The sequence below is a fragment of the Cetorhinus maximus genome, chromosome 5 (genome assembly GCF_964194155.1).
Source record: "Cetorhinus maximus chromosome 5, sCetMax3.hap1.1, whole genome shotgun sequence".
Lineage (NCBI taxonomy): Eukaryota > Metazoa > Chordata > Chondrichthyes > Lamniformes > Cetorhinidae > Cetorhinus > Cetorhinus maximus.
In genome coordinates this window covers 18,592,264-18,616,772 of record NC_135883.1, presented here as the reverse complement: position 1 = coordinate 18,616,772, position 24,509 = coordinate 18,592,264, and the positions used below count along the sequence as shown (strand labels likewise).

The 24,509-nt window shown below is 43.5% G+C and overlaps 1 protein-coding gene across 1 annotated transcript in view; it reads right to left on the bottom strand.

Moving 5' to 3' along the window:
• The window catches only part of mfsd2b (MFSD2 lysolipid transporter B, sphingolipid), a 124,255-nt gene that overhangs the window by 27,202 nt on the left and 72,544 nt on the right, over positions 1–24,509 (bottom strand). Inside the window, exons 5-7 of the mRNA XM_078541578.1 lie at positions 9,680–9,873; positions 6,235–6,325; positions 1,807–1,928 (exon numbers count right to left, since the gene is read on the bottom strand). Of these exons, the coding sequence (XP_078397704.1) occupies positions 1,807–1,928; positions 6,235–6,325; positions 9,680–9,873 (407 nt within the window). The remainder of the gene's footprint in view (positions 1–1,806; positions 1,929–6,234; positions 6,326–9,679; positions 9,874–24,509) is intronic.

Genomic DNA, 24,509 nt, shown 5'->3' with positions numbered 1-24,509 from the left:
TGGGCAAACCCTCACTTTTTCTGGCATGTTTAGTGCGTTTCTATCAGTTAACTGATAGCAGCTTCTCTCAGTGGGGTACCAGTATAGGGAAGTTTCTGGAGGAGCAGGGTAACTTGGACAGCGACTATCTGATTTTCGCATTTAACTGCTCATGTATTGGTTGCTGGATTTATATCTTAATAACCGCGGGCGCTGTTAGCTTCACCATTATTTATCTTTACTGCAAAATCTGGCCCATTATCTTTTCATTTTGTCACTTAAAGCAACACTGGATCTTTCGTATTGTCTTGGAAAACTCAGGTGAATGACTAGCAGATCCACCTTCACTCATTTCTTTAATTTATCCAACCTACTCTCCAGCCCGTCACCAGTACACAATGTTTGAGCATATCCATTAGACACTGCATTATGCACAAAAATCAAAACAAACAGGATTCTCCTTCAAATCCAAGTTACATATGATTAATTGGATCTTGTGTAAACGAAGAAAGAAAGCTATAGCGTTTGTGCAAAAATGTAATATTTTGATTTTTCCAGGCTATTATGTCATGACCCAAAAACAATGTTTGCGGGATTTCTTTTGCAATATCGACGTGACTACCCAGAAATGCTTACGAGAACTGTTGAAAGATAATGGCTGGAATTTTCCAGCCTCTCACGCCGGTAGGATCTTTCGGTCCTGCCGATGTGATTTCAATGGCTCGCCAGCCCTACCACGGGGCATCCCGCCATGGGAGGTGGGTGGGGGGTGGGGTGGGGGGGGTGGGGTGCCGCAAAATTCCGGCCCATGTCTTTAATGCTGTCTGTCTATAATTTTCAATACATGGGGTATGGTAATATAGTGGTTATGTTACTGGGCTAGTAATCCAGAGGCCTGGACTAATGATCCATTAGTGCCTGGGATGAAACATTTAAGTTATGAAGAGAGGTTGGATAGACTTGGGTTGTTTTTGTTGGAGCAGAGAGGACTGAGGGGCGACCTGATCGAGGTGTACAAGATTATGAGGGGCATGGACAGGATGGATGGGAAGCAGCTGTTCCCCTTAGTTGAAGGGTCAGTCACGAGGGAACATAAGTTCAAGGTGAGGGGCAGGAGGTTTAGGGGGGATGTGAGGAAAAACTTTTTTACCCAGAGGGTGGTGACGGTCTGGAATGCACTGCCTGGGGGGGATGGTGGAGGCGGGTTGCCTCACATCCTTTAAAAAGTACCTGGATGAGCACTTGGCATGTCATAATATTCAAGGCTATGGGCCAAGTGCTGGTAAATGGGACTAGGTAGGTAGGTCAGGTGTTTCTCACATGGGCCGAAGGGCCTCCTCTGCACTGTGATTCTGTGATTCTGTGATGAGGTCAGATCCCACGTAGCAGGTGGAGACTTTATAATTTCAGATTTATTTAATTAGTTGAATTTAAAGTATTTATTATCAATAACGGTGATCATGAATCTACTGGGGCAAAAAACCCCATCTGGTTCACTAATGTCCTTTGGGAAGGAAATCTGCTTCCCTTGCCCAGTCTGGCCTAGTGCAGATGCACAGCAATGTGATTGACATTTAACTTCCCTCTGAAATAACCTAGTAAGCCATTCAGTTGTGTTCAAGAAGGCAGCTCATTACCACCTTCTCAAGGGCAATAAGGGATGATCAATAAATGACACCCACATCCTGTGAATGAATAAAAACAAGCTACGATTATTTTAGCATTCCCAAGCCATCCATTGTAAAATTCAGGTACTCCTTACCCTTTCAATGCAGTGGAACAATATGGTTCTTGTGTGGTGCAGATTTAAATGCTCAGGAGGATTACCTGAATGGCCAATGATGTGAAGAGAAAAGTTGTAGTCAGCTTCACATAGGGGCTGTGTCTCATCACAAGTTTCATTCCTTTTAGGAAAGGGATTGGTTTGTCTGACTTCGCGGTGTAGGGGTCTAATCGAGAAAATGGAACATCAAACTGCTTACTCATTGTACCTCATTAAACAAGTTGTGTAACAGTAATAAGTTAAGCAAAATCCCCATTAAAAGACAGTGTTGAATTAATTGATCAGATTTCCAATGGGTTAGATGGCTTTCAGAACCACTTTTAAGAATAGAAGCTGCATGGACTTGAGGCTATTAAAATAAATAAATATACATTTTAAAAAGAAGCAAATGCCTATTTTTTCATGTCCTCTCTGTGTCTCTGTATTTGTATCCACTTTGTTCTTCTTAGATGTTCAAAATAGTTCGTTTAAGAAATGTATTTTGAGACATTGTTAAGAAACATTAAGAAACGCCAAATAAATGCAAGTCCCTGGGGCTCATTTTAACCTGACCAACACAGCAGGAACCTGACAGGATCAGATCAGCTACCTGTGGTGAGGTGTGAAATGTTGACCCATTCGCTCCTGTCAGTTTCCTATTGTGCAGCTTAGGTTAAGTAGACCCCCTTTATTTTTTAACCTTTTCCCTCGCAGGAATTTTAGATCACATTTCTATTTTATTTTGTCTTCTTTAGAAGTAACCTTCACCACTCAATTCTTTCTTCACTCGGGTATCTGAGTTTTATCCCAAACCTTGTTTAGCTTACATTTCTCACTGTAGCTCTCTCTAATGAATATTTGAAATTTTACTTTCAAGTTTTGCTTCTGAACAACATCTCTCCTTCTCTCTTTCATTGAGATAATAAGAGGAAGCAAGGTTGCATCAATTCACAATGGAGATATCAATCACTAATGTTATACAAAATTATTCATTGGTTATGCAGCTTTAAATAATCAAGGATTATCTGAAGTGATCAGAGGAAGAGAGGAGAATATTTGTCCTAACTGGAGTTAAAACTAGGACTTTATGGTGTAATTCATGTGCTTCACAGCGACACATTCTAATTGTTTATTAAGAGTAATAATTTTATGGCCTTCCACTAATTAAATGGGTATTAACTTTTGTACAGCCATAGAAATATAGAAATATGGAAAATAGGAGCAGAAGTAGGTCATTTGGCCCTTTGAGCCTGCTCTGCCATTCAATATGATCATAGCTGATCCTCTATGTCAACACCATACTCCTGTTCTCTCCCCATACCCCTTGACGCCTTTAGAGTCTAGAAATCTATTTCCTTCTTAAATGTATTCAGTGACTTGGCCTCCACAGCTTTCTGTGGTAGAAAATTTCATAGGTTCACCACCCTCTGACTGAAGAAGTTTCTCCTCATCTCAGTCCTAAATTGCCTACCTCATATCCTGAGACTGTGACCCCTTGTTCTAGATCCCCCCCCAGCCAGAGGAAACATCATCCCTGCATCCAGTCTGTCCAGCCCTGTCCCCTCTTGTTCTGCTAAACTCCAGTGAATACAAGCCTAGCCGGCCCAATTTCTCCTCAACAACCCTAACATTCCAGGAATCAGTCTGGTGAACCTTCGCTGCACTCCCTTTATGGCAAGTATATCCTTTCTTAGGTAAGGAGACCAAAACTGCACACAATACCCCGGGTGTGGTCTCACCAAGGCCCTGTATAGCTGCAGTAAGACATCCTTGCTCCTGTACTCAAGTCCTCTCGCAATGAAGGCCAATATACCATTTGCCTTCTTAACTGCTTGCTGCACCTGCATGCTTGCATTCAGTGATTGGTGTACAAGGACACCAAGGTCCCTTTGTACATCACCATTTCACAATTTATCACCATTTAAATAATATTCTGCCATTCTGTTTCTCCTACCAAAGTGGATAACTTCACACTTATCTATGTTATACTGCATCTGCCATATATTTGCACACCCACTCAACTTGTCTAAATCGCCTTGAAGCCTCTTAACATCCTCCTCACCACTCACATTCCCACCTAGTTTTGTGTTGTCAGCAAACTTGGAAATATTACATTTGGTTCCCTCATCAAAATCATTGCTCCTAATCTTGCTCCTTAAGTGAATGGGGTGAAAATGGATGCGAACATATCAGCACTCTGTTATGCACCCTGTCTGATTTTTCCTTATATGCATTTATTGTGCTGCTCTGCCACGGTTTCCCCTTTGTAACAATCAGGTAATGCTCTATACATTTCTCTTAGTCAGCCGGGTGTCTTTCACACAAGAAAGTCCATTAACATGTTTAAGAGTCTCCAAGTTACTGAGAAATCTACACCATTTGGTTTGCCCAATATGGAACGCACAACTTCTCCCACTAGGAGCACATCCTATTTATCCAAATCTCAAGAGCTTTGGTGCAGGCTGCCCAAGCTGAGCTTTCAGGGCCGCAAGTGGTACTGCTGATACTTAACCAGCTAAAAGTGTTCACTTGCTGGAGTCTATCATAGGTTAAGCTTCCTACTACTCGTTCAAATACTTTATCTATTGGAGCTATGACCTACAGAATTATTTGGGGTAATAGGGAAAGAGTCCCAGTCCCCAGTGCCGGGTCTAATATCCCCAGATTCCATGAGTGAGCCATTTACATTTTCTTTATTCCTTGCGGTATTGTTAACCCTAGTTTTATTTTTTGGTTTCCTTTTAAGGAAAGGAAAGTATTTATATAACATCGACGTACCTTGCAGTCAATTAATAACTTTTTAATGTGCAGGTGCTATTATTTTGACCTATTCGTTTTTTTAGTGGTGTTGCTGGAGGGAAGAATGTTGGCTAGAACACGAGAAAGATCTCTAACCTTCACATTGTGACGTGGGACATGAACAGACCTCAGTTTAACACCTTATCTGAAAGATTCTGTTTTGATAATACAGCACTTGCTCAGTTCTATATCAAAACAATGGACTAGGTAAGTACTCAAGACCTAAACTAGAGCTTGAACACATAACCTTCTGAGTTAGGGGCCAGAGTGCTACAACTGAGCAAAATAACATTTAAATTTCCATTCAGTCCCGTGAACCTTACGCTTTGATGCACATCCTTTTTACCTTCTAGGAATACTTACTCTCTACTCTATCCAATTTAGATTTGAAGATACCCTACTCCTGATCCATTGGCCTGTTTGTTACCTCTTTTTGCCCAAAACACTGCTCGAAATGTGAAATAAAACAGAGAATGAAATAAAAACATCTGTAAACAGAAATAATAAATGAGCATTTCAGATGCAGCACACTATTGCGTAATTCTAGCATTTTCGACTTGTACTCATTGCAATTAAAGTAACCAGGAAAAAATTGCTTCATCTTATTTATAGGTTATTAAAGGATGTGAATCACTGAAGCTTTGGATTTAGGTATTTCATGCTGCCCTATTCATCTTGTCATGCGAGGTTATTCCGTAAATTTCTACTGGTGCGCTGGGGACCACTGATCATACTTTATCCTGTGACCAAAGGAATGGGACAGCAGCAACAGTTTTGAGGCTTCAGGAACTGAGCCTGCCTGTAAAGCTCCCTCTAGAGGCAATAATGTGCATTTAAAGAGCCCTCATTTGAAAACTGCTCAAATAGTTGTGTGCTTCAAAGGCTTTTTGGTATGAGAATGTATTCCAGGGGGAATCTTGTTGAGGCATCACGGGTCTCGCCTGCTGGCTGGCAAGCCGGCATGGGACTCATACTGCCTCTTTTCGGGATGGCCTGCTGAACCACAAGCCAAACTGGCAGTGGCGAGGCCAGCAGCGGGCCTTCCCCCGAATCGAGACCCCGGGGGCAGTAGTCTCGCCAATCAGAGGCCGGCAGCTCTTGTCAACAGCAGCACCGCTGGGGAAGCTGTGGCTGGTGCCAGACGGACAGGCACCGGAGTCCCAGGGTCACGGGGCAACTCAGGTCACATGGGGAGTGGTTGGGGGGGGTGGGCACCAGGTTGGGGGTCATGGAGAGAGGGGTGCAGGAGCGTCGGCAGAAAGGGCAGGGAGGTGGCTCTCAGCGGGCCTCCCCTTCCTCATGTCAAGTCCCTCATTCAGGCGCTGAGTGCCTTTAATTGAGGGATCACCCCCGCCCCCAGAGGTGTGAAGAAGCCCGCACAGGTTGTCTTGTCATGCACGCCGCATGGCAACAGGCCTGCCTGCAGCTGGGTTAATACTAGTCGTGGCAGGATGAGGCCATTAAGTGGTCATTAATTGGCCACTTAAGGGCCTCAGTGACAGCAGGGCATGACTGACCACCAGGGGCCTACCCACCAAGAACTTAATTCAGGTGGAGACAGGAAGGTGGCGGGGCTCTGGTATGCCATCATCCGGCCTAAGTACATGCCTTTCCCACCTCCAAGCTCGCCACCAGCGAGAGCATAAGATTCCACCCCACATGTCTGCTTTACCACCAGTGGTGGAGTTACTCACCATCTCTCTCTTTCACACCGAAGAACAGAATAATTGTACAAAATGTGTAAATGCCTCCTACAAAACCAGCAGCAACCATGTATGAGATTTTCTGTAAAAGGGAGAGGCAGTAAAGTTAAAAGCAGTCAACCAAGAAATCAGAAATATGGAAGTCAGAAACTGTTTTTATTTTGTCTAAAACTCACTAGGGGTAATTTGTCTCTGGGTGATAGTTTAAAATGATGATATCAGATTAACTGCCCCTCATGATTCTCATTTCCATTGATTATTACCCTAAATCAAGATTACCCCCATTGTTTCAAATAAATGGGTAAAACGGAATAGAACCAATTCAATTATGCTTTTGGTTTAAAAATCTCCAGGGATTAAATTAGATTATGAAAGAAGCTAAACTGAACACAGGTTGAAAATCTACACCATTTATGCTTGGATAGAAACTTGCAGGGAATATCAAGATTAACAGGTTAACTCTCCCATTCTTCTTTAAAATAGTGCCATGAGATCTTTTACATCCACCCAAGCAGGCAAGTGGGGCTTCCGTTTAAGTCTCATCTGAAAGACAGCATCTCTGACAGTGCAGCTCTCACGCAGTACTGCACTGGAGTGTCAGCCTTGATTTTTTTTTGTGTTTCAAGCCCTGGATTGGGACTTGAACCCCGAACCTTGTAACTCAGAGAAGAGCATGCTGCAAAGCCATGGCTGACACTACTTGCCCTGGACAATACTACGATATTTATTAATGACTTAGATAACACATTAATGAGCCATGTATCCAAGTTTGCAAATGAAACAAAGATCGATAGTAGAGTAAGAAGTGTAGACAGGAGTGTAAAATTACAAAGAAACATTAATTGATTAAGTAAGTGGGCAAAACTGTGGCAGATGCTTTTCTACACAGTTAAGTATAAGGACATCCATTTTGAACCAAGAAAAGGATAGACTGAGTATTATTTAAATGAAGTAAAGTTTGGAACTGTGGGTGTCCAAGGAGAATTGAGGGACCATGCATGGGTCACTAAAAGTACAAAGAAATAATCCAAATGACGAATGAAGTATTAGCCTTTCCAACTACCGGGCTAGGATATAATAGGGAGAAAATTTTGCTACAGTTGCACAAAGTCCTGTTTGGACCACAGCTGGAGTACTGCTTACAATTCTGGGCACTACATTTCAGAAAGGATATATTGGCCTTTGCAGCTCAGTTTCACCAGAATGTTACCAGGACTCCAAGGGTTAGACTATTATCCTGCCCAGCTTCCCATCTTCCACTCTATGTAAACTACTGCCCATCCAAACTCTGCTGCCATATCTTAACTCATTAAAGTCCCAATGACCCATTGCCCCTGTGCTTGCCGACTTACACTGGCTACTAACCTGACAATGGTTCAATTTTAAAATCCTTTATGGGCTGGAGAGAGGGGGTGGGATAACCTTTCCCCTGCTTCCTCACCTTACGGTTGTCCGTAACAAAGTGTACACTTTAGGGGAAGTGTTTTAAATCCTTTTGAGTGTTGTGACTTTTAATAGTCGACACAAAACAGGCTTTATGGTGAGTTTAAATCAAAAGAAAAGATAAATGTTTATTCACACAGTATTCTGAAATGTAAACACACACACACACAACACACATACACACACACAAACACACACACACACACACACACACACACACGTAAAGATGAATTCTAGAGTCGAAGCATGCACTTACATTATTATAAGAATACAAGAAGCAAATCATATGTTTAAATGAATCCTTTATCTTGTAATCGTTGCAGGTCTGATGTGTTTTCTTTTGTGGTTCTTTGAAGATAAAAATGGAGGTGGAAAGCTTCTGGGTTCCACATGGAATTGTGGCCAAGTTTCTGCAGAGACAAGTCATTGCAGGTGAAGACAACTTAGCCCCTCTCTGATTGCCTGGCTGGCTGGCATTAATAGACAGGGTTCCTTTCTCTTACTGGAGAATAGTCCCTCTTGTCTCCTGTTGGTCTCCAGACTGCCTTGCCCCTAGCTGGTCCTTGTAGTAATAAGATGTGTTATCTCATGTCAGTTTTGATTATGCGGCCACATGATCAATACTTCTATTATCCACACAGGTGATACGAAGTTAGAAGCCATTGATACACAATGGATTCACATCTGCTTGTGATGAACTGGTTTCTCTACAATAATATAAAAGCAAAATACTGCAGATGCTGGAAATCTGAAACAAAAACAAAAATTGCTGGAAAAACTCAGCAGGCCTAACAGCATCTGTGGAGAGAAAGACAGAGTTAATGTTTCGAGTCCGTATGACTCTTCTTCAGAACTAAAGAGAAGTGGAAATGTGGTGAAATATATACTGTTTAAGGGGGGGTGGGACAGGTGAGGCTGGATAGAAGGCCAGCGATAGGTGGAGGCAAAGGCGAGATTGCAAAAGATGTCATAAACATAAGGAAGGGGTGTTGATGGTGGTGATATTGGCTAAAGGAGGAGTTAATGGCAACATTAAGAGTAGAAGGCAGGATAAGCAAGTGACAAATGGCCCTAGTGGGGTTGGGGGGAGGGGACGGTGTGGGAGAAAAGATAAAATAGGCTAAAAGGTGGGGATAAAACAATGAATGGAAATAAATAAATTTTAAGACATCCGAAGGCAGCCTGCCATCAGCAGGCGGAGCGGATGATCGCAAACTGGTTTCACGACATCATGAAACCGATTTTTGGCCTTCTCGTCATATTGTCCACTCACGGCACCGAACATGCCCGACGCCACCGGGCACCAAAAATCCTGGCCGTAGAATAGATTTACACCAAAGAGAGGGACAATAAGATGAGAAAGCAGGTAGAGTTGCAAAACAATGATTCACTGAGGCATTCAAATGGGAAGATGTAAGCTACAAGATAAAAAAAAGTTCATAAATTTTGGAGATAGGCTCATTTGCATAATAAGAGCTCGAGCTTCCACCGTGTAAGGAACACAAGCCCCACAGGTTAACAGAATCCTGCAGTAACCATGTCACTGCTCTGTTTGGGAATTTAAGGTCAGTAAAGCTAATGTGTCTGAAGAGAGAGCTCATTGTTCCTGATTGCTTCTCTAATGATATGCTCATCCTAACAGTAATTTCTCTGTCATCAACTGGCATTGGGATGCAGCATTGTGGGCCCCACATGCAGCATTATATGTTGCAAATGCACCTGGTTCTGGGACTGGTACTTACTTTTGGCTGTACATTGGGTGGAATAGCAAGATTTCCAGGAAAGTCTGGCATCCAAACAGTCTCACCTCCAAAGGTGATTTCACGTGGAAGAGGTGGTGCGAACAAATAAGGAAGCAGCAGGTCTCCCTCAATCAAAATTTCTAAAGAGGATAGAAATCCAGGGCAAAAGATTCTGTCCCAAACTCCCCTTTCACCGTCCGATACCAATTCTGCACCATAAATGATCTGCAACTCTAACCAAAAGTACTTACTGTCTGAGAGAGTGAGTCTTGTGACTGCCAAGTGCTAGCGTTGCCATTAAACAAACTGCTGCCATCTGTGGAGTTAACACTGGAATCTGCTGATGTATTCTGTAGAAAGCAATGATTGGAGGCATGACCCTGTGCTACAATCTGGCCCTGGATAGCAGCTCCAATCATTGTTCCAAATGCCTCCATCGTCATACCTGTTGAGGAAAGATAAAGAAAAATGTAAGGAGTGCCATTTCATCATCGCATTCAATGAAATGTAATACTGCCTGTTCACACATGGAGAAGCCAACAGTATGATAGAATAAGTTTATTATTAAGCAGCCTTTTCTCCAATAGAAGTGTATTTGTACTGGCAACTACAGAGATCATGCAATACTTTCCCTAACAAAGAAATTAAGTAATGTATCGTTTTTTTTATTACATCTTGTGCTTTATGAAGTTGAGGGATGTTAAAGCTGAAAAACTGAAGAGTTTTCAGTGTAAAGCCCTGATGGGGTGGGTCATGGTAGCAAGGCAGGGTGCAGAGAAAAGCTTCTTTTTTGCCTGCTCTTCATTTTGGTCAATTTCTAAAATCAAAACCTGCAATATGCAAAGTTAAATTAATTTTATTTCTGTCTTGGTTTTAAATGGAAATATGAAACTAAATATAGCAATTAATCTGATCCAGGCTTACTTAGTGTGATTGATGGCATCACACTCTCAGAAACACATGCAATTGAGAATCTAAAAGTAAAAACTGATAATTGGTTTTATTCATTGTGGGACAGAAGTGTCACTGGCAAGACCAGCACAAATCGGCCATCTTTATTCACTTTTGGGAACATGATGATGAGCCATCTTCTTGAACTGCTGCAGTCCATGTGGTCCACTCACAGTGATATTAGAAAGTTATGACCCAATAGTTGGTAAAGCTGAGTTATTTAAAAATCCCACAGGGTAACTTAAAAATATAGGTTATGATAGTTGTTTAAAGTGGTATGTTTGAGCTGCAAACCTAAGTTCAGAAATCAGACCACCAGTTCTCGAGAGGTTTTTATATTAAGCTAAATGAAACATTTTATTAAGTTACAACACATTAAACACAAACACATGGCTACAAATTACCAGTACCATAACTTTTAACAAATTCCCAAACTAATCTCCATTAAGGCGATAGTAGCCATAGACTTAACCAGACACCAGGCAAAGCATTTTCACCTTACGAATTCAGAATAAGGTTCATCTTACTTTGGTTCCTGTGGAGACAGTGGTAGGCTTACAGCTACTTGGATCTTACATTGCCTCTGCACACACAAAATTGCCTTCTGATATACCCAGCACATCTCATTGAATGTAAATTCTCATTGTATCACCAGCCCCTTTGAGCTCCACCTCTTCTACCAATAAAACCCCTTCCATTGTACCAATTTTATTACCATATTGCTTGGTCTCTGCTAGCTAGGTGCCAGAATTCACTCCCCTTCTTGAATGCTCTATTCAACAAAATGCAAATGCACCTATCTCTCTTACATCTCAAAACAAGTATACATTAAAGCACCCAGACTAGCTGCCTTTAATCCAATTAAAGGCACACCCATAAACTAATCCTCTATTTTTAAAAGAAAAATAATTTCCAATAATATACAAATTAATAGCTTCATGACATCCCCCTCCCTATCGAAAAATGAACCGTCATAATTCTAAAAGACAGCTTCATTTCTAATAATCCATCTCACACTATCCCCTATACTTATTACATTACCAGTTGCATGCATTAACATAACATTATATATTTATATATATATATATTCACTCCAGTTCAGTGTCTAGGGTTTTAAAAATGTCCAATTTTCCTTTAAGCTTCAAACTCTTGATAACGTATCTGCGAATAGATTTTCAATTCCAGCAATATGTATAATCCGAAGATTAAATGGTTGTAATAATAGACTCCATCTGAAAAGCCTTGCACTTTTGTCTTGAAATTTGTCCAAAAACTTCAAAGGATTATGGTCGACATAAACAATTGTATCTGATTTGAATTGTTTGCAACATAAATTTCAAAATGATGCAAAGCTAACACTAAACCCAAAATCTTTGTCGACCGTTGAATATCTTCTCTGTTGTGCATTCAGCTTCCGTGAAAAATACCCTATCGGTTTTTCAATTCCAGCATCATCTTCTTGTAACAGTACAGCCCCAATGCCTATACTGCTTGCATCAACGACCAACTTGAATTGCTTGGCATGATTGTGTACTGCCAACACTGTTATCGTAGTTAATACAGTTTTCAAACTATCGAATGACTTCTGACACTCCAATGTCCATTGAAACTTCTTGTTCCTTTTTAATAGTTCAGTCAATGGAGCAACCACTCAGCTAAAGTCCGGTACAAATTTCCGGTAAAACCCACTCATGCCCAGAAATCTCAAAACTTCTCATTTTGTTGTAGGCACTGGGAAATCCACGATAGCCGTGACTTTCACATCTCTCAGAGTCACCTTACCATGTCCAATGGTATGGTCTAGATACATAACTTGTGCCTTTGCAAATTCACTTTTAGCCAAGTTCATCACCAAATTAGCTTCTTGTAGTCGAATAAATAGTTCTTCCAGATGCTGCAAAATGCTCCTCCTGCATCTGACTGAAAATGATTAGATCATCAATATAAACAGCACAATTGCTTAAACCTGCAATTACTTTGTTTGTCAGTCTTTGAAATATCGCAGGTGCATTTTTCATACCAATTAGCATGGCATTAAACTGATATATTCCACTTGGCGTTACAAATGCTGAAATCTCCTTTGCTCTCTCCATCAACGATACCTGCCGGTATCCTTTTTAGCAAGTCAATCTTTGTGATAAATTTTGATAGTCTCACTTTCTCAGTGCAATCTTCCAACTGCGGTATGGGATATCAATCTGCTTTTGTCATTGCATTCACCTTTCAATAGTCCACACATAGTCTTTTTGTTCCAACCGGTTTTAGTACCAGTACAATAGACGAACTCCAGTTGCTGTAACTAGACTCAATGATATCATTTTGAAGCATGAAATCAATTTCTTTTTGTATTTGTGATAACTTTGCTGGATTTAATCTATAAGGTTGTTGCCTTATTGAAGATGATATTTCTATACATACATCATGTATAGCTAAATGTGTCCCTCCCAACTTATTTTCCACAAATGGGCTTCTGTGACTGCAATAGCTTTTCCAAATCACTTTGACACTTGCTTGGAAGGTAACTCAATATTTCATTTAAATTTTCAAGCACCACCTCATTATCCAATTTAACTAGAGGAAAATCAATTTCAGAGTCCAGCACTTTACCTTTTTCTCACCATCCACCATAACTAACACCTCTTTTTGTTCCTCTTCCCTGTCAAAGTAATTTTTAAGCATATTTACATGACATACCCTCTGCTTCTTTCTTTTATCTGGAGTATTTATTCAATAATTTACTTCACTCAATTTCTTTTCAATCCTGTAAGGCCCACTAAATCTTGCATTTAATGAATCACCTAGTACTGGTAACAAAACCAGTACTTTCTCTCCAGAAACAAAACTGCTAGTTTTAGCTTTCTTATCTGCTTTCACTTTCATCACTTGCTGTGAGATCTTTAAATGTTCCTTAGCCAACTCACATGTTCTGTTCAATCTTTCCCTGAAATTTGATATGTAATCCAGGAGAATAGTTTCTAAATTTTGACCCACCAATTTCTCATGAATCAATTTCAGTGGTCCTCTTACCTCATGACCATAAACTAGTTCAAAAGGGCTAAAATCAGTCAAGGCATTAGGAGCATCTCTAATAGCAAATAACAAAAATGGAATTCCTGTATCCCAATCCTGTGCATAATCCTGACAGTGTGCTCTTATCATAGTTTTTAAAGTTTGATGCCATCTTTCCAAAGCTCCTTGTGACTCCAGATGATAAGCTGTTGACTTAAACTGCTTTACCCCAAATTGTTCATTACTTCCTTAAACAGCTGTGACATGAAATTTGACACCTGATCTGATTGTATTTCTTTAGCTAAACCATATCTTGTAAAAAAATTAATTAACTCCTATACAATCTTCTTGGTTGTAATATTTCTTAAAGGTATCGCTTCAGGAAACCTAGTTAACACATCCATTATTGTCAGTAAATACTGATTTCCACTTTTAGTCTTAGGGAGTGGTCTTACACAATCAATCAATCATGACTCTGGTAAAAGGTTCTTCAAATGCTGGTATTGGGATTAAAGGCGCTGGCTTAATGCTGCTTTTGGTTTTCCTGTTATTTGACACGTATAACAGGTTTTACAGAATTTTACTGCATCCTTATGCAATCCTGGCCAAAAAAAAAGCCTCTGTATCTTTTCCTGATTCCTAAATATCCCACATTGGAATTTCATGAGCAATCCTCAGAATCTCGTTTCTATACCCTAATGGGATAACAGTCTGATGCACCTTCCTCCAGCTTTCATTTGCTGAGACATAATCCGACCTCCGCTTTCTCATTAAAACACCTCCTCGAAGATAATAACATACTGGAATACATTTTGCTTCGCTTTCTGAATAAACTTACTGATTTAACTGTTTTAATTGCAAATCATTTTTCTGTAACTCCACTAACCTCTTTGAGTTAAACATTTCAGCTGAGCTGTCCCATATTCCTTCCTCCTGAACAATGTTATCAAACACAATGCCAGCTAATTGGATTTCGACACTGTCTTCTTGCCTTTGAACTGCCTACTTATCTCATTTGTCTTGTTCTTCCCGATAAGCCTTTGATCTCATTACAACACAATCAGGAAACACTCCAGGATTATCCTTCTGCAATCCCTCTGTTGAAAACACTTCTACAGGCTGCTCCACTACCATAGGCAGCACCCACATTTGCGATACAGCTATATCATTACCCAGAATAAACTGAATCTCTACAATGGGCAATTTTTCCACCAGTCCAACTATAACTTCATCTGTCTTCCATTTGCTCTTTAAATTTACCTTCCTCAACAGATTAGATTTAGCATCTCCATGAACCCCGCTTATTGTTACCTGCTCCTGCAATATTCCCTTTGAACAACAAATATCACTATCCCACAACATTAAGGATTGACTTGCCCCTGTGTCTATTAAAATGTTAACATCTTTACCTACTCCACCCTGTACACATGGAAAGACTTTCCCTTCACATACAAAGTCTTTAAATTTTGCTGCAACCTGCTCTTCAGGATTCTCTTGAGTAAACTGCAAACACATTCCCACATCTTCACCTATCAGTGATTCTCCCTGTTTCACATGTACACAAACCACTGGTTTCTCCTGTGCCTGAACCTCAGAACCCACAGTACTTTTACTTCCAGAGCTTTTCTGTACCCCAACAATTCCTACAGATTTTTTCTGCAACCTCCAACACACTGACTTCATGTGTCCCACTTTATTACAATGAAAAACACCTCAATTTTCGAATGTCACTTCTACCTTGAGCACCTTCCTTTTTATTCTGAGAAAAAAACTGCCTGGGAACTTCCAGCTACTCCTTCTCTTCGCTGACTACCTACCTTCCTTTCACCTTCCCACTTTTTATCCTTTTCCAATTTGAACGGGCGATGAAAAAAAGGTTTAGCTCTATGAACTAACTCATAATCATCGGCTATCTCTGCTGCTTGTCTTACAGAATCAACCCTCTGTACCTCCACGAGTTCTCACTACCAAAGGGATTGAATTTTTAAATTCTTCCAAAAGAATTACTTCTCTAAGAGCTGCTTACATTGTTTCTATTTTTAACGTCCATATCCACTGGTCCAAATTACCTTGTTTTACTCTTTCAAACTCAATATAAGTTTGCCGAGGCTGTTTTCTCATTTTCCTAAATTTCTGCCTGTGTGCTTCAGGAACCAACTCATACGCACTCAAAATAGCTTTTTTCACCACATCGTAATTCACCTACATTTCTTCTGATAGTGAGGCATATACCTCATGAGCCTTACCTCACAACTTAGACTAATATTAACATCCAGTTTTCCTGTGGCCATTTCATTTGTTTAGCTAGCTTCTCAAATGAAATAAAGAATGCTTCAAAATCTTTTTCCTCAAAGTTTGGAAGAGCTTTTACAAATTTAAGCATCTCCCCACTGGGTTCTACTCAGATAAATCCTTCTTCACCTACTGGCATCTCTTTTTAAATTGCCAACATTTTCAGTTGGAATCCTCGTTCTCTCTCTCTTTCTCTTTCCTCCTTCTCTATCTTCACAATTTCTAATTCCCTTTTAAAAGCCATTTCTCTGTCCTTTGCTTCAAATTCAAGCTTTTTCTGTTCCTTTGCTTGTTCAAAGTCAAGTGTCTTCATTTGTAACTGAAGTTTCACTACCCCCAGCTATGACTCACTAGTGTCAAGTTTCACTTCCAACTGTAGATGCTGTGCTAGACCCTTAATTATATCTGATTTCCTAGCCCCCTCAGGTAACCCCAATGTTAACTTATCTGCCAACTCTGTCAACTTACTTTTGATTATTTTTTCCAACCCAATCAGAGTTATCTCTTCTACTCCCAGACAAGTCTTAGCAATTGCCATCTTGCAATCTCTAAAATACCTCACCAACTCCTGACTTCAAAGTACTTCTCGCGCTCGTAACCCTAAAGATTCACCGATTCCAAACCAATCAAGGAATTAGAAATATATTATTCCCGGATGAGCCCCTGATTGTTATGACCCAGCAGTTGGTAAAGCTGAGTTATTTAAAAATCCCAGAGGGAAAGTTTAAACAATATAGGCATAACCTATATTTTTAAGTGGCACGTTTGAGATGCAACTCTAAATTCAGGAATCAGACCACCAGTTCTCGAGAGGTTTTTATATTAAACCAAATGAAACATTTTATTAAATTACAACACATTAAACACATACACATGGCTACAAATTACTACTATCATAACTTTTAACAAATTCCCAAACTAATCTCCATTAACGCACCCATGGATTTAACCAGACACCAGGCAAAGCATTTTCACCTTACAAATTCAAGATGAGGTTCCTCTTCCTTTGCTTCCTGTGGAGACAGTGGTAGGATTATAGCTACTTTGATCTTACATTGTCTCTGCACACACAAAACTGCCCTCTGATATACCCAGCACATTTCATTGAATGTAAATTCTCATTGTATCACCAGTCCCTTTGAGCTCCACCTCTTCTAACAATAAAACCCCTTTCATTGTACCAATTTCATTAGTAATATAAACATATTGCTTGGTCTCTGCTGACTAGGTGCCAGAAATCACTCCCCTTCTTGAATGCTGTATTCAACAAAATGCAAATGTACCTACCTCTCTTACATATCAAAACAAGTATACATTAAAGCACCCAGACTAGCTGACTTTAATCCAGTTAAGACACACCCATAGACTAGCCCTCTATTTTCAAAAGAAAAATATTTTCCAATAATATTTACATTAATAGCTTCGTGACAGAAGGGAGTTCCAGGATTTTGATCCAGATGTAGGAATGGTGACAACTTGCAGGTGGTGGTGTTCCCATGTGCCTGCTGTGCTTGATCTTTTAGGAGGGGGTTGCGGGTTTGGAAGATGCTGTCATAGGAGCCTTAGCGAGTTTCTACAGTGCATTTTATAGATGGTACATACTGCTGTCACAGCATGCTCATGGTGGAGGGAGTGAATGTTTAAAGTAGTGGATAGGGTACCGATCAAGCGGGCTGCTTTTTCCTGGACGGTGTCGAGCTCCTTGATTGTTGTTGCAGCTACATTCATACAAAAAGTGAATGCATTCCATCACACTACTGGCTTGTGCCTTATCAATGATGGACAGGCTAGTGGGATCTCAGAGGGTGGGTTACTTGCCACAAAATTCCACAGCCTCTTGCCTGCTCTTAGAATCATAGGGGAGAATTTTCCCCATGTCGGGTGGGCTGTGCGGGAATGGGTGGGCGCGGACACGGTTGCCACCCGTGCTTGGGTCTGCGCCACCATTTTACATGAGTGGGCTAATTAAGGTCCGCTCAGCATATTTCTCGACTCCTGAGGATAGTGGGAGTGGGCGGGGCGGTGGTGGGCGCGCACAGACCGCCGGGTCCAATGCCGATCTAGCGATCTGTTTAAATGAGGGCCTGGCAGCCTTTGCAAGGCTGCTCACAATGGCCAGGAGAAGAACACAGCAGAGGGCTACTGTGCATCATGCAAGTCCGGAGGGTAGGCCATGGGGGCAGGCCAGGCTGGAGGATAGTCCAGTGGGGCAGGCCAGGCCGGAGGGTAGGCCATGGAGGTAGGCCAGGCCGGAGGGTAGGCCATGGAGGTAGGCCAGGCCGGAGGGTAGGCCATGGGGACAGGCCAGGCCGGAGGGTAGGCCAGTGGGGCAGTGTGCCCCTCGTTTCTCTGACGAGTGTCTAGCTGCCCTCCTGGAGGAGGTGGCAGGGCGGTGGGAGGTCCTGATTCTGAGGGACGGAGGTCTCCCCACCTGACCAAATGTACCTGGGAGGAGGTGGCCGAGAGTGTGAGCTCCTATGATGTGGTACGGCGCATATGGGTCCAGTGCTGTAAAAGATTCAGCGACCTCCTGCGCTTGGGAAGGGTGAATACCATGTTGGCTGAGGTCACTTAATGCAGCCGTCACCCTTTCCCCCCAACCCCTACCTCCTCCCCCACAATTCTGAGCACAGTAACAGCATTGAATCCTTCATGGCATGTATCCCTCGCTGGGTGGGCCAGCAGAGATTGCCCATGCCTAGTTCACCCTGAGAGGGTTAAGCTAGGATGTGTTCTGCACCCGCAGCATGTGTGACACTGATACCCAGAGTATAGAACGGGGGTGAAACTCAAGGATCTGCACCTAGGCATAGTGCTGGAACTGGGGAGCATGTCAAAGTCAGGGTGCTAACATGCTGGGAGGGGAGCTTCCAGGCGGTGGGGCACCAATCCATCTGCTGGCCTTTGCGTTCCACATGCTTAGCCAAGTTACACCTTGTGGTGCTATATGTGAAGGAGGCAGCATTTGGGCAAAGGGGGTGGGATCAGCCCTGGCTTCTTTGTGTGAGTTTGTGGCTGCTGCAGGGTGATGAAGAACTGGAGTTGTGCAATGTCCCACTCTGGCTGGGGTGGCAGGGATGCGATGGGAATCCAGGTACAGGCTGGACTAATCAATGCTCTTCTCTCCTTTCCAGGAGAAGACTGCACACAAATCCGCAGAGTGGATGTGGACTGGTGCAGGCCAGGCCCAGTTGGTGATCCTGACACCTTATGAGCAGCAGGTCATGGATCTGGAGAGGTGCCATGTGCCCAGGTCCACCGGTGGCAGTGAGGCTGGGGTGCCACGGGGAGGTATGTTTGGCGAGCACTCAGATGTGTGTCCCAAAAGCCATGGCACTGCTGAATGCTCAGTGATTGAAGTTTGCAACAATGGGTTGACCATTGATTATGGAAGGATGAGTGCATAATGATTTGGGGGAGCGGCATGCAAATTAACATTGTATGCATTTTAACTGTTCAAATGTCCATGGTCTTTCTTTCAGCATCACCGGAGCAGGGCCGGGAGGAGGAGGCAGAGGGGCCACCTCTCACCCCTGAGGGCTCAGAGGAAATCCACTCACCAGCATCATACCATCTCTGCCAGGCACAAACGTTACTTGCCACTTATCAGCTCGAGCTTTAATGGTGTCTGTGTCTTGACTCCTTCAGTATCCGATGAGTTGTGAACGGTACTGAATACTGTGTAATCGTCAGCAAACATCCCCACTTCTGACCTTATGTGGCAGAGAAGGTCATTGATGAAGTAGCTGAAAATGATGAGCCTAGAACACTGCCCTGAGGAATTCCTGCAGCGATGTCCTGTCACTGACACTGGAGCTGGCCAAAAGGGTGAGGCCTGGCTGCTTGGCCTGAGTGCCTTGCGGATCGAGAGCCAAGACTTGGACGTGCCCTGCAAGGTGCTCCTCAGGTAGGGTTGGCCAGGCTGCAATGGCGCTGCAGGTAGAGAGTGGTCTAATCAACGCTCCTCTGTCCTTTCAGGAGAAGAGAAGTCAGAACACCATCGAGAGGTCAAGGAGAGGCAGAGGCCCCTCCAAGCCTCCTAATTTTGACGATGTACGAAATGGATGCATTGGAGCTGGAGTGCTGCCACCCACCTTGGTCAGCCGGTCGTGGAGAGGCAGGGTCTCTGATGAAGGTAAGAGTGCAGTGCACAGAGGTGAAAGTGTTGGGTTGTGCAAACATTCTTGTGTAGTCTCATCATTAATGGGAGCCTCAAACCTGGATTCCCCATTCATCATTGAAAGACGATGGCACCATGATGCAGATCTCCATTGTCTCACCCGTGTACCTGGCATGCACAGTGACAGTGTGATGACTTAAACTAATGACATGTCATTGTTCTTCCCTAGATTCACTAGCATGCACTCGAATGCAGGACCCTGAAGTGCCACCCTTTGATGCCAGAGGACCACGGGGTTTTAGATGCGCCAGCATCACACCCCCTCTCTGAACTAGGCACCAGCACAGATACCAAAACCTCGGTGGGCATTAGTTCGGTGGCTAGTATCTCAGTGCACATTGGTTCGGGCACTTCACACTCGCTTGAGGAGCAGGCGGAGGCAGAGAGTGCCCAGGGCGCCAGCAGTCGGAGGACTGCTGGGGACCAGGAACATGCTCAGTCCAAGGCTGATGTTGAGCCTCTGGAGACGTCCATTAGGCGGCAGATGTTGGATGTCCAGCAGGCTGTGTGGGAGGATCTGGCGAAGATCCATGAGGGTCTGCGTGCCATGGTCTCTGTTGTGGAGGAGCCCATGTGGAGCGTGAGCACTGCATTGACCCTCATGGCCAAGCGCACTGCCTCCTCCATTGAGAGAGTGGTGACTCTCATGGAGAGGCAGCTCCAGGTACAGAATCAGGGGTTCCTGAGATTGTGCTCGGATCTGCAAGCCCTCACACAGGCAATGACCTCAGGAGGTCAATGTCAGTGGGGGAGATGGATAAGTCCCCCAGTATCCCAGCTCAGTGCCCATCCATCAATGGCAAGAAGGGAGGTCCAGAGCAACCTCACGTTGGTGCACGACCTACTTGTTGTCTCTGCGGGCTCCTCTCTGGGCACTCTAGATGATGGCAGCAGCTCATCCGCCCCTCTGCCAGTGACTGTCGCATCTGATGAGGCTGCGGTGACAGGGGGGATGCCAGCCATGGCACTGGCCGCTCCCTCCCAGGCGGGGCCAGCATAGGCTCCACTGGCCAGAGGACGACCGCCAAGGTCATCAAGGCCAACAGGACAGCAGAGTGAGCAGGATGTCTCCAGTGCCCCTGCTAGCGAGGTGGGGGGTGGGGGGGAGGGGGAAGCACCCAGGCGTAGCACTTTTAAACATAAGTTTAAGGCAAGAGGGACTGTTCACGGGTGATCTTCTGTTCTGCCATGTTTTGTTAATATGTTTACTGGTGTGACCATTAACACTATATATTGTTATGTTCATTTGATGTGAGTATCAACATGATATAAATTTTGCTTTTGTGTTAATGGCCTGAATATGCTTCACTTGTTCTGTAGGTGCAGGGCATGTCTGTATCTAATGCTGGACGTGAATGGCTCTAAACTTCATTGCACAGGCACTGAGTGTTCTTTGGGTTCAAAGAAAAGGGTTATTTCAAATATCTGGGATGGAGGTGGCACCTCTGGCATGAGGTGGAAGCAGATTTCTGGCAGACTAGCTGAAGGAGTGTTGGATCAAGGCATCCGTGGTGTCCCTGCTGCCCTGAAGGATACAGTGGTCTGCCTCCATGCCCTCAGCATTTTCCTCACTGGGGTCCTCTTCTGACTTATCCCCTGGATTCATCCCCTGTGGAGCCTGTGGAGCTGCCTCAAGATCCTCTTCCTCCAGTGGGTCCCCCCTTGCCAGAGCCAGATTGTGGAGAGCGCAGCATGCAGCCACTATCAGTGACACCCGCTCTGGCGAGTATTGTAGTGCTTCCCCTGAATGGTCCAGGCATCAGAAGCACATCTTCAGAAGACCTATGGTCCTCTCTATCACAGCCCTTGTGAAGGCATGGCTCCTATTATAACACTGCTCTGCCTCTGTTCTTGGGTGGCGGAGAGATGTCATAAGCCACCATTTCAATGGATAGCCCTTTTCACCCAGCAGCCATCCATCCAGTCGGGATGGAGCACTGAAGAACCTGTGAGTGTCTGAGGATGTATGCGTCATGGGAGCTGTCAGGGTACCTTGCACTGACTTGCAGAATCTACGTTTTGTGATCACAAACTATCTGGATGTTCATCAAATGGAAGCCCTTCCTGTTGACAAAGGCACCCGGGTGACCCGCTGGCACCTTGATGGCCACATGTGTGCAGTCGATTGCACCCTGGATGTGGGGCAGCCCAGAAATCGCTGCAAACCCTGTGGTTCGCTCAGCCTGGCTGGCCTCGTCCATACGGAAATGAATAAATGACATTACCTGCCTGAACAGAGCATTTGTCACCAGCTTGACACAACTGTGGACAGCTGATTGGGACACTCCACACAGAACCCCCACTGACCCTTGGGAAGAGCCAGAGGCATAGAAGTGGATGGCCACTGTGACCTTCAGAGCCACTGGCATGGGGTGTTCACCCACACAGTTGGATTTGATCTCAGGCCCAATCATCTGACAAATGGAGGTCACAGTCTCCCTGGAGAGGTGGGGCCTCCTTCGCTATTGCACCTCGGACATGTTGAGGTAGCTGCATCACTGCCTGTAAACCCCGGTAGCAGGATAATGGCATCTTCTGCGACCCCTTACGCCTTGGGCTACCTACTGCCCCTGCACCCTTTGCGCCTGCGTCTCTCCTCCCACAGGTCGCTCCCCTGGAAGCTGCATAGGGACATCTGGCCTCCTCTCCCTTCTGCCCCTCTCTTCCTCCTCAGAGGAGTTGTCACCAACGGAGACCACAATCCCCATTACCAGCGTAACAGAAGAATATCTGAGTGCCTGGAAGGGTCCACACAGTCAAAATTCTCCAGGAGCCTTGGAGACACCAATGAGTCCTGAAATGAAGCCAAGAAATGCTAAGGCTAAAGTTCAGAACAGAGATGAAGCTGTCAAGTTTATATAAGCAGCCAGCTGCAAACTATCTCCTAAACTCCTCACCACTCACAATGGCAATGCTGCAGATCCTTTTTATCCTGCCCTTGGATGAGGTTTCGTTAAAAGTGGGCTGCCCGCCTGCCCGTTTTGCCATGTGACGAGTGTGAAATCACACGGGCAATGTAAAATCATGAACAATTGCCTTTTTAATGGCCTTAAGTGGCATTTTAATTGGTGGCAGGCACGGCTCCAACACTTGTGTGTGCCCGCCGGCCAGAAGATTGTTCGCGTGCAGGATGATGTTGGGATGCCCAACGTCATCTTGCGTTATTTCATGTCCGTCCAGGTTGGGCGCGCGCCTGCCCACGAGGCGTTAAATTCTACTCTATGTGCTGAGTTCCTATTAACTATAAGAAGCCCGTGCTTTTTGCAAAGATCACTTACCAGTCTTCTCACTCTATCCTTTAATAATTTGTCTCTTCAAAAATGTATCTTGAACCCATTTATAATGACTGTGTCAATGTCCTTCCCTTCTGATTTAATATACAATTCTATTACTATCTGAGTGAATAAAGCTGCATCAAACCTTCCTGACTGCTCTAACCTCCTTTCAGCAAAGAGGGTATTTCGAAATTATTGTAAGGAATAAATCCACATAAAGCTCTGGTTCCAGATGAAATCCCTCCCTGGGTTTTAAAGTTAGCAGCTGATGAAATGGCTCTTATATTGACCAATCTCTTCCAAGAGTCAATCAACACCAATTACCTATCAGACCAGTGAAGACAAGCTGATATCTGCGGCATTTTCAAAAAAAGGGATAAAAGTCAGCCAGAAAACTACAGACTGGTATCTCTCACCAGCATAATTTGCAAAATGCTTGAACATATTGTTTACTCTCATGTTATGGCGTACTTTGAAGCTCACAATATCCTTTTATGTAGTCATTATGGTTTTAGGGAGACAAGATATATCAAAACATAGCTTTCACAAACTGTTGATGACCTAGCTTCAAGCCTTGAAATAGATAAAACTACTCAGATGGCAATACTAGATTTCTCAAAAGCCTTTGACAAAGTTCCTCATGAAAAGCTCTTGTCTAAATTATTATTGAATTGGATTTGGCACTTCCTTACTAACAGAAGTTGAAGAGTGGTATGTGACAGGCAATCATCCTCACCTAGAGATGTCCTCTCCAGAGCATCCCAGGGAACTGTGTTTGGACCTTTACTCTTCTTGACATACGTGAGCAACCTTCCCAGCAAGTTAAAAGAAAAGATGCAAGTTTTGCAGATGACTGTGTATTTTCTGCATCAGGAAAAACCCAAAATCATATCAATTCACTGCAAGGTAATCTTCTGGAATTGCAAAAATGGCAGGACCAATGGGAGATGGCATTCCCTTCCAAAAAAAGCTACGTCATGTGCATTATCAACAAAAAGGATCCACCAATAGATGGCTTTAAGTTAGACAATGAAATTCTCCAACAGGTAGATACACAACCATTTTTGGGGGTTCATCTTAAAAAACAATTGTCAATGTGGAATTCCACATTCAGCTGGTAACATCCAAAGCAAACAGGGTTCCTGGATTTCTGAGGAGGAATCTTTGGTATTGCAATAAGAATATCAGAGTTACGCTTACCAAACTGTTCATCCAATCCTGGGCAGAATTTTACACCAGCAGGATTTTACGGTCCCGCCAAAGTCAACGGGCTTTTGAACGGCTCGCCACATTTTACGGTTCCACCTCCACTGCGACAGGGCCATGAAATTCAGCCCCTGGAGTTTGCAACTTATGTGTAGATCCTTATATGGC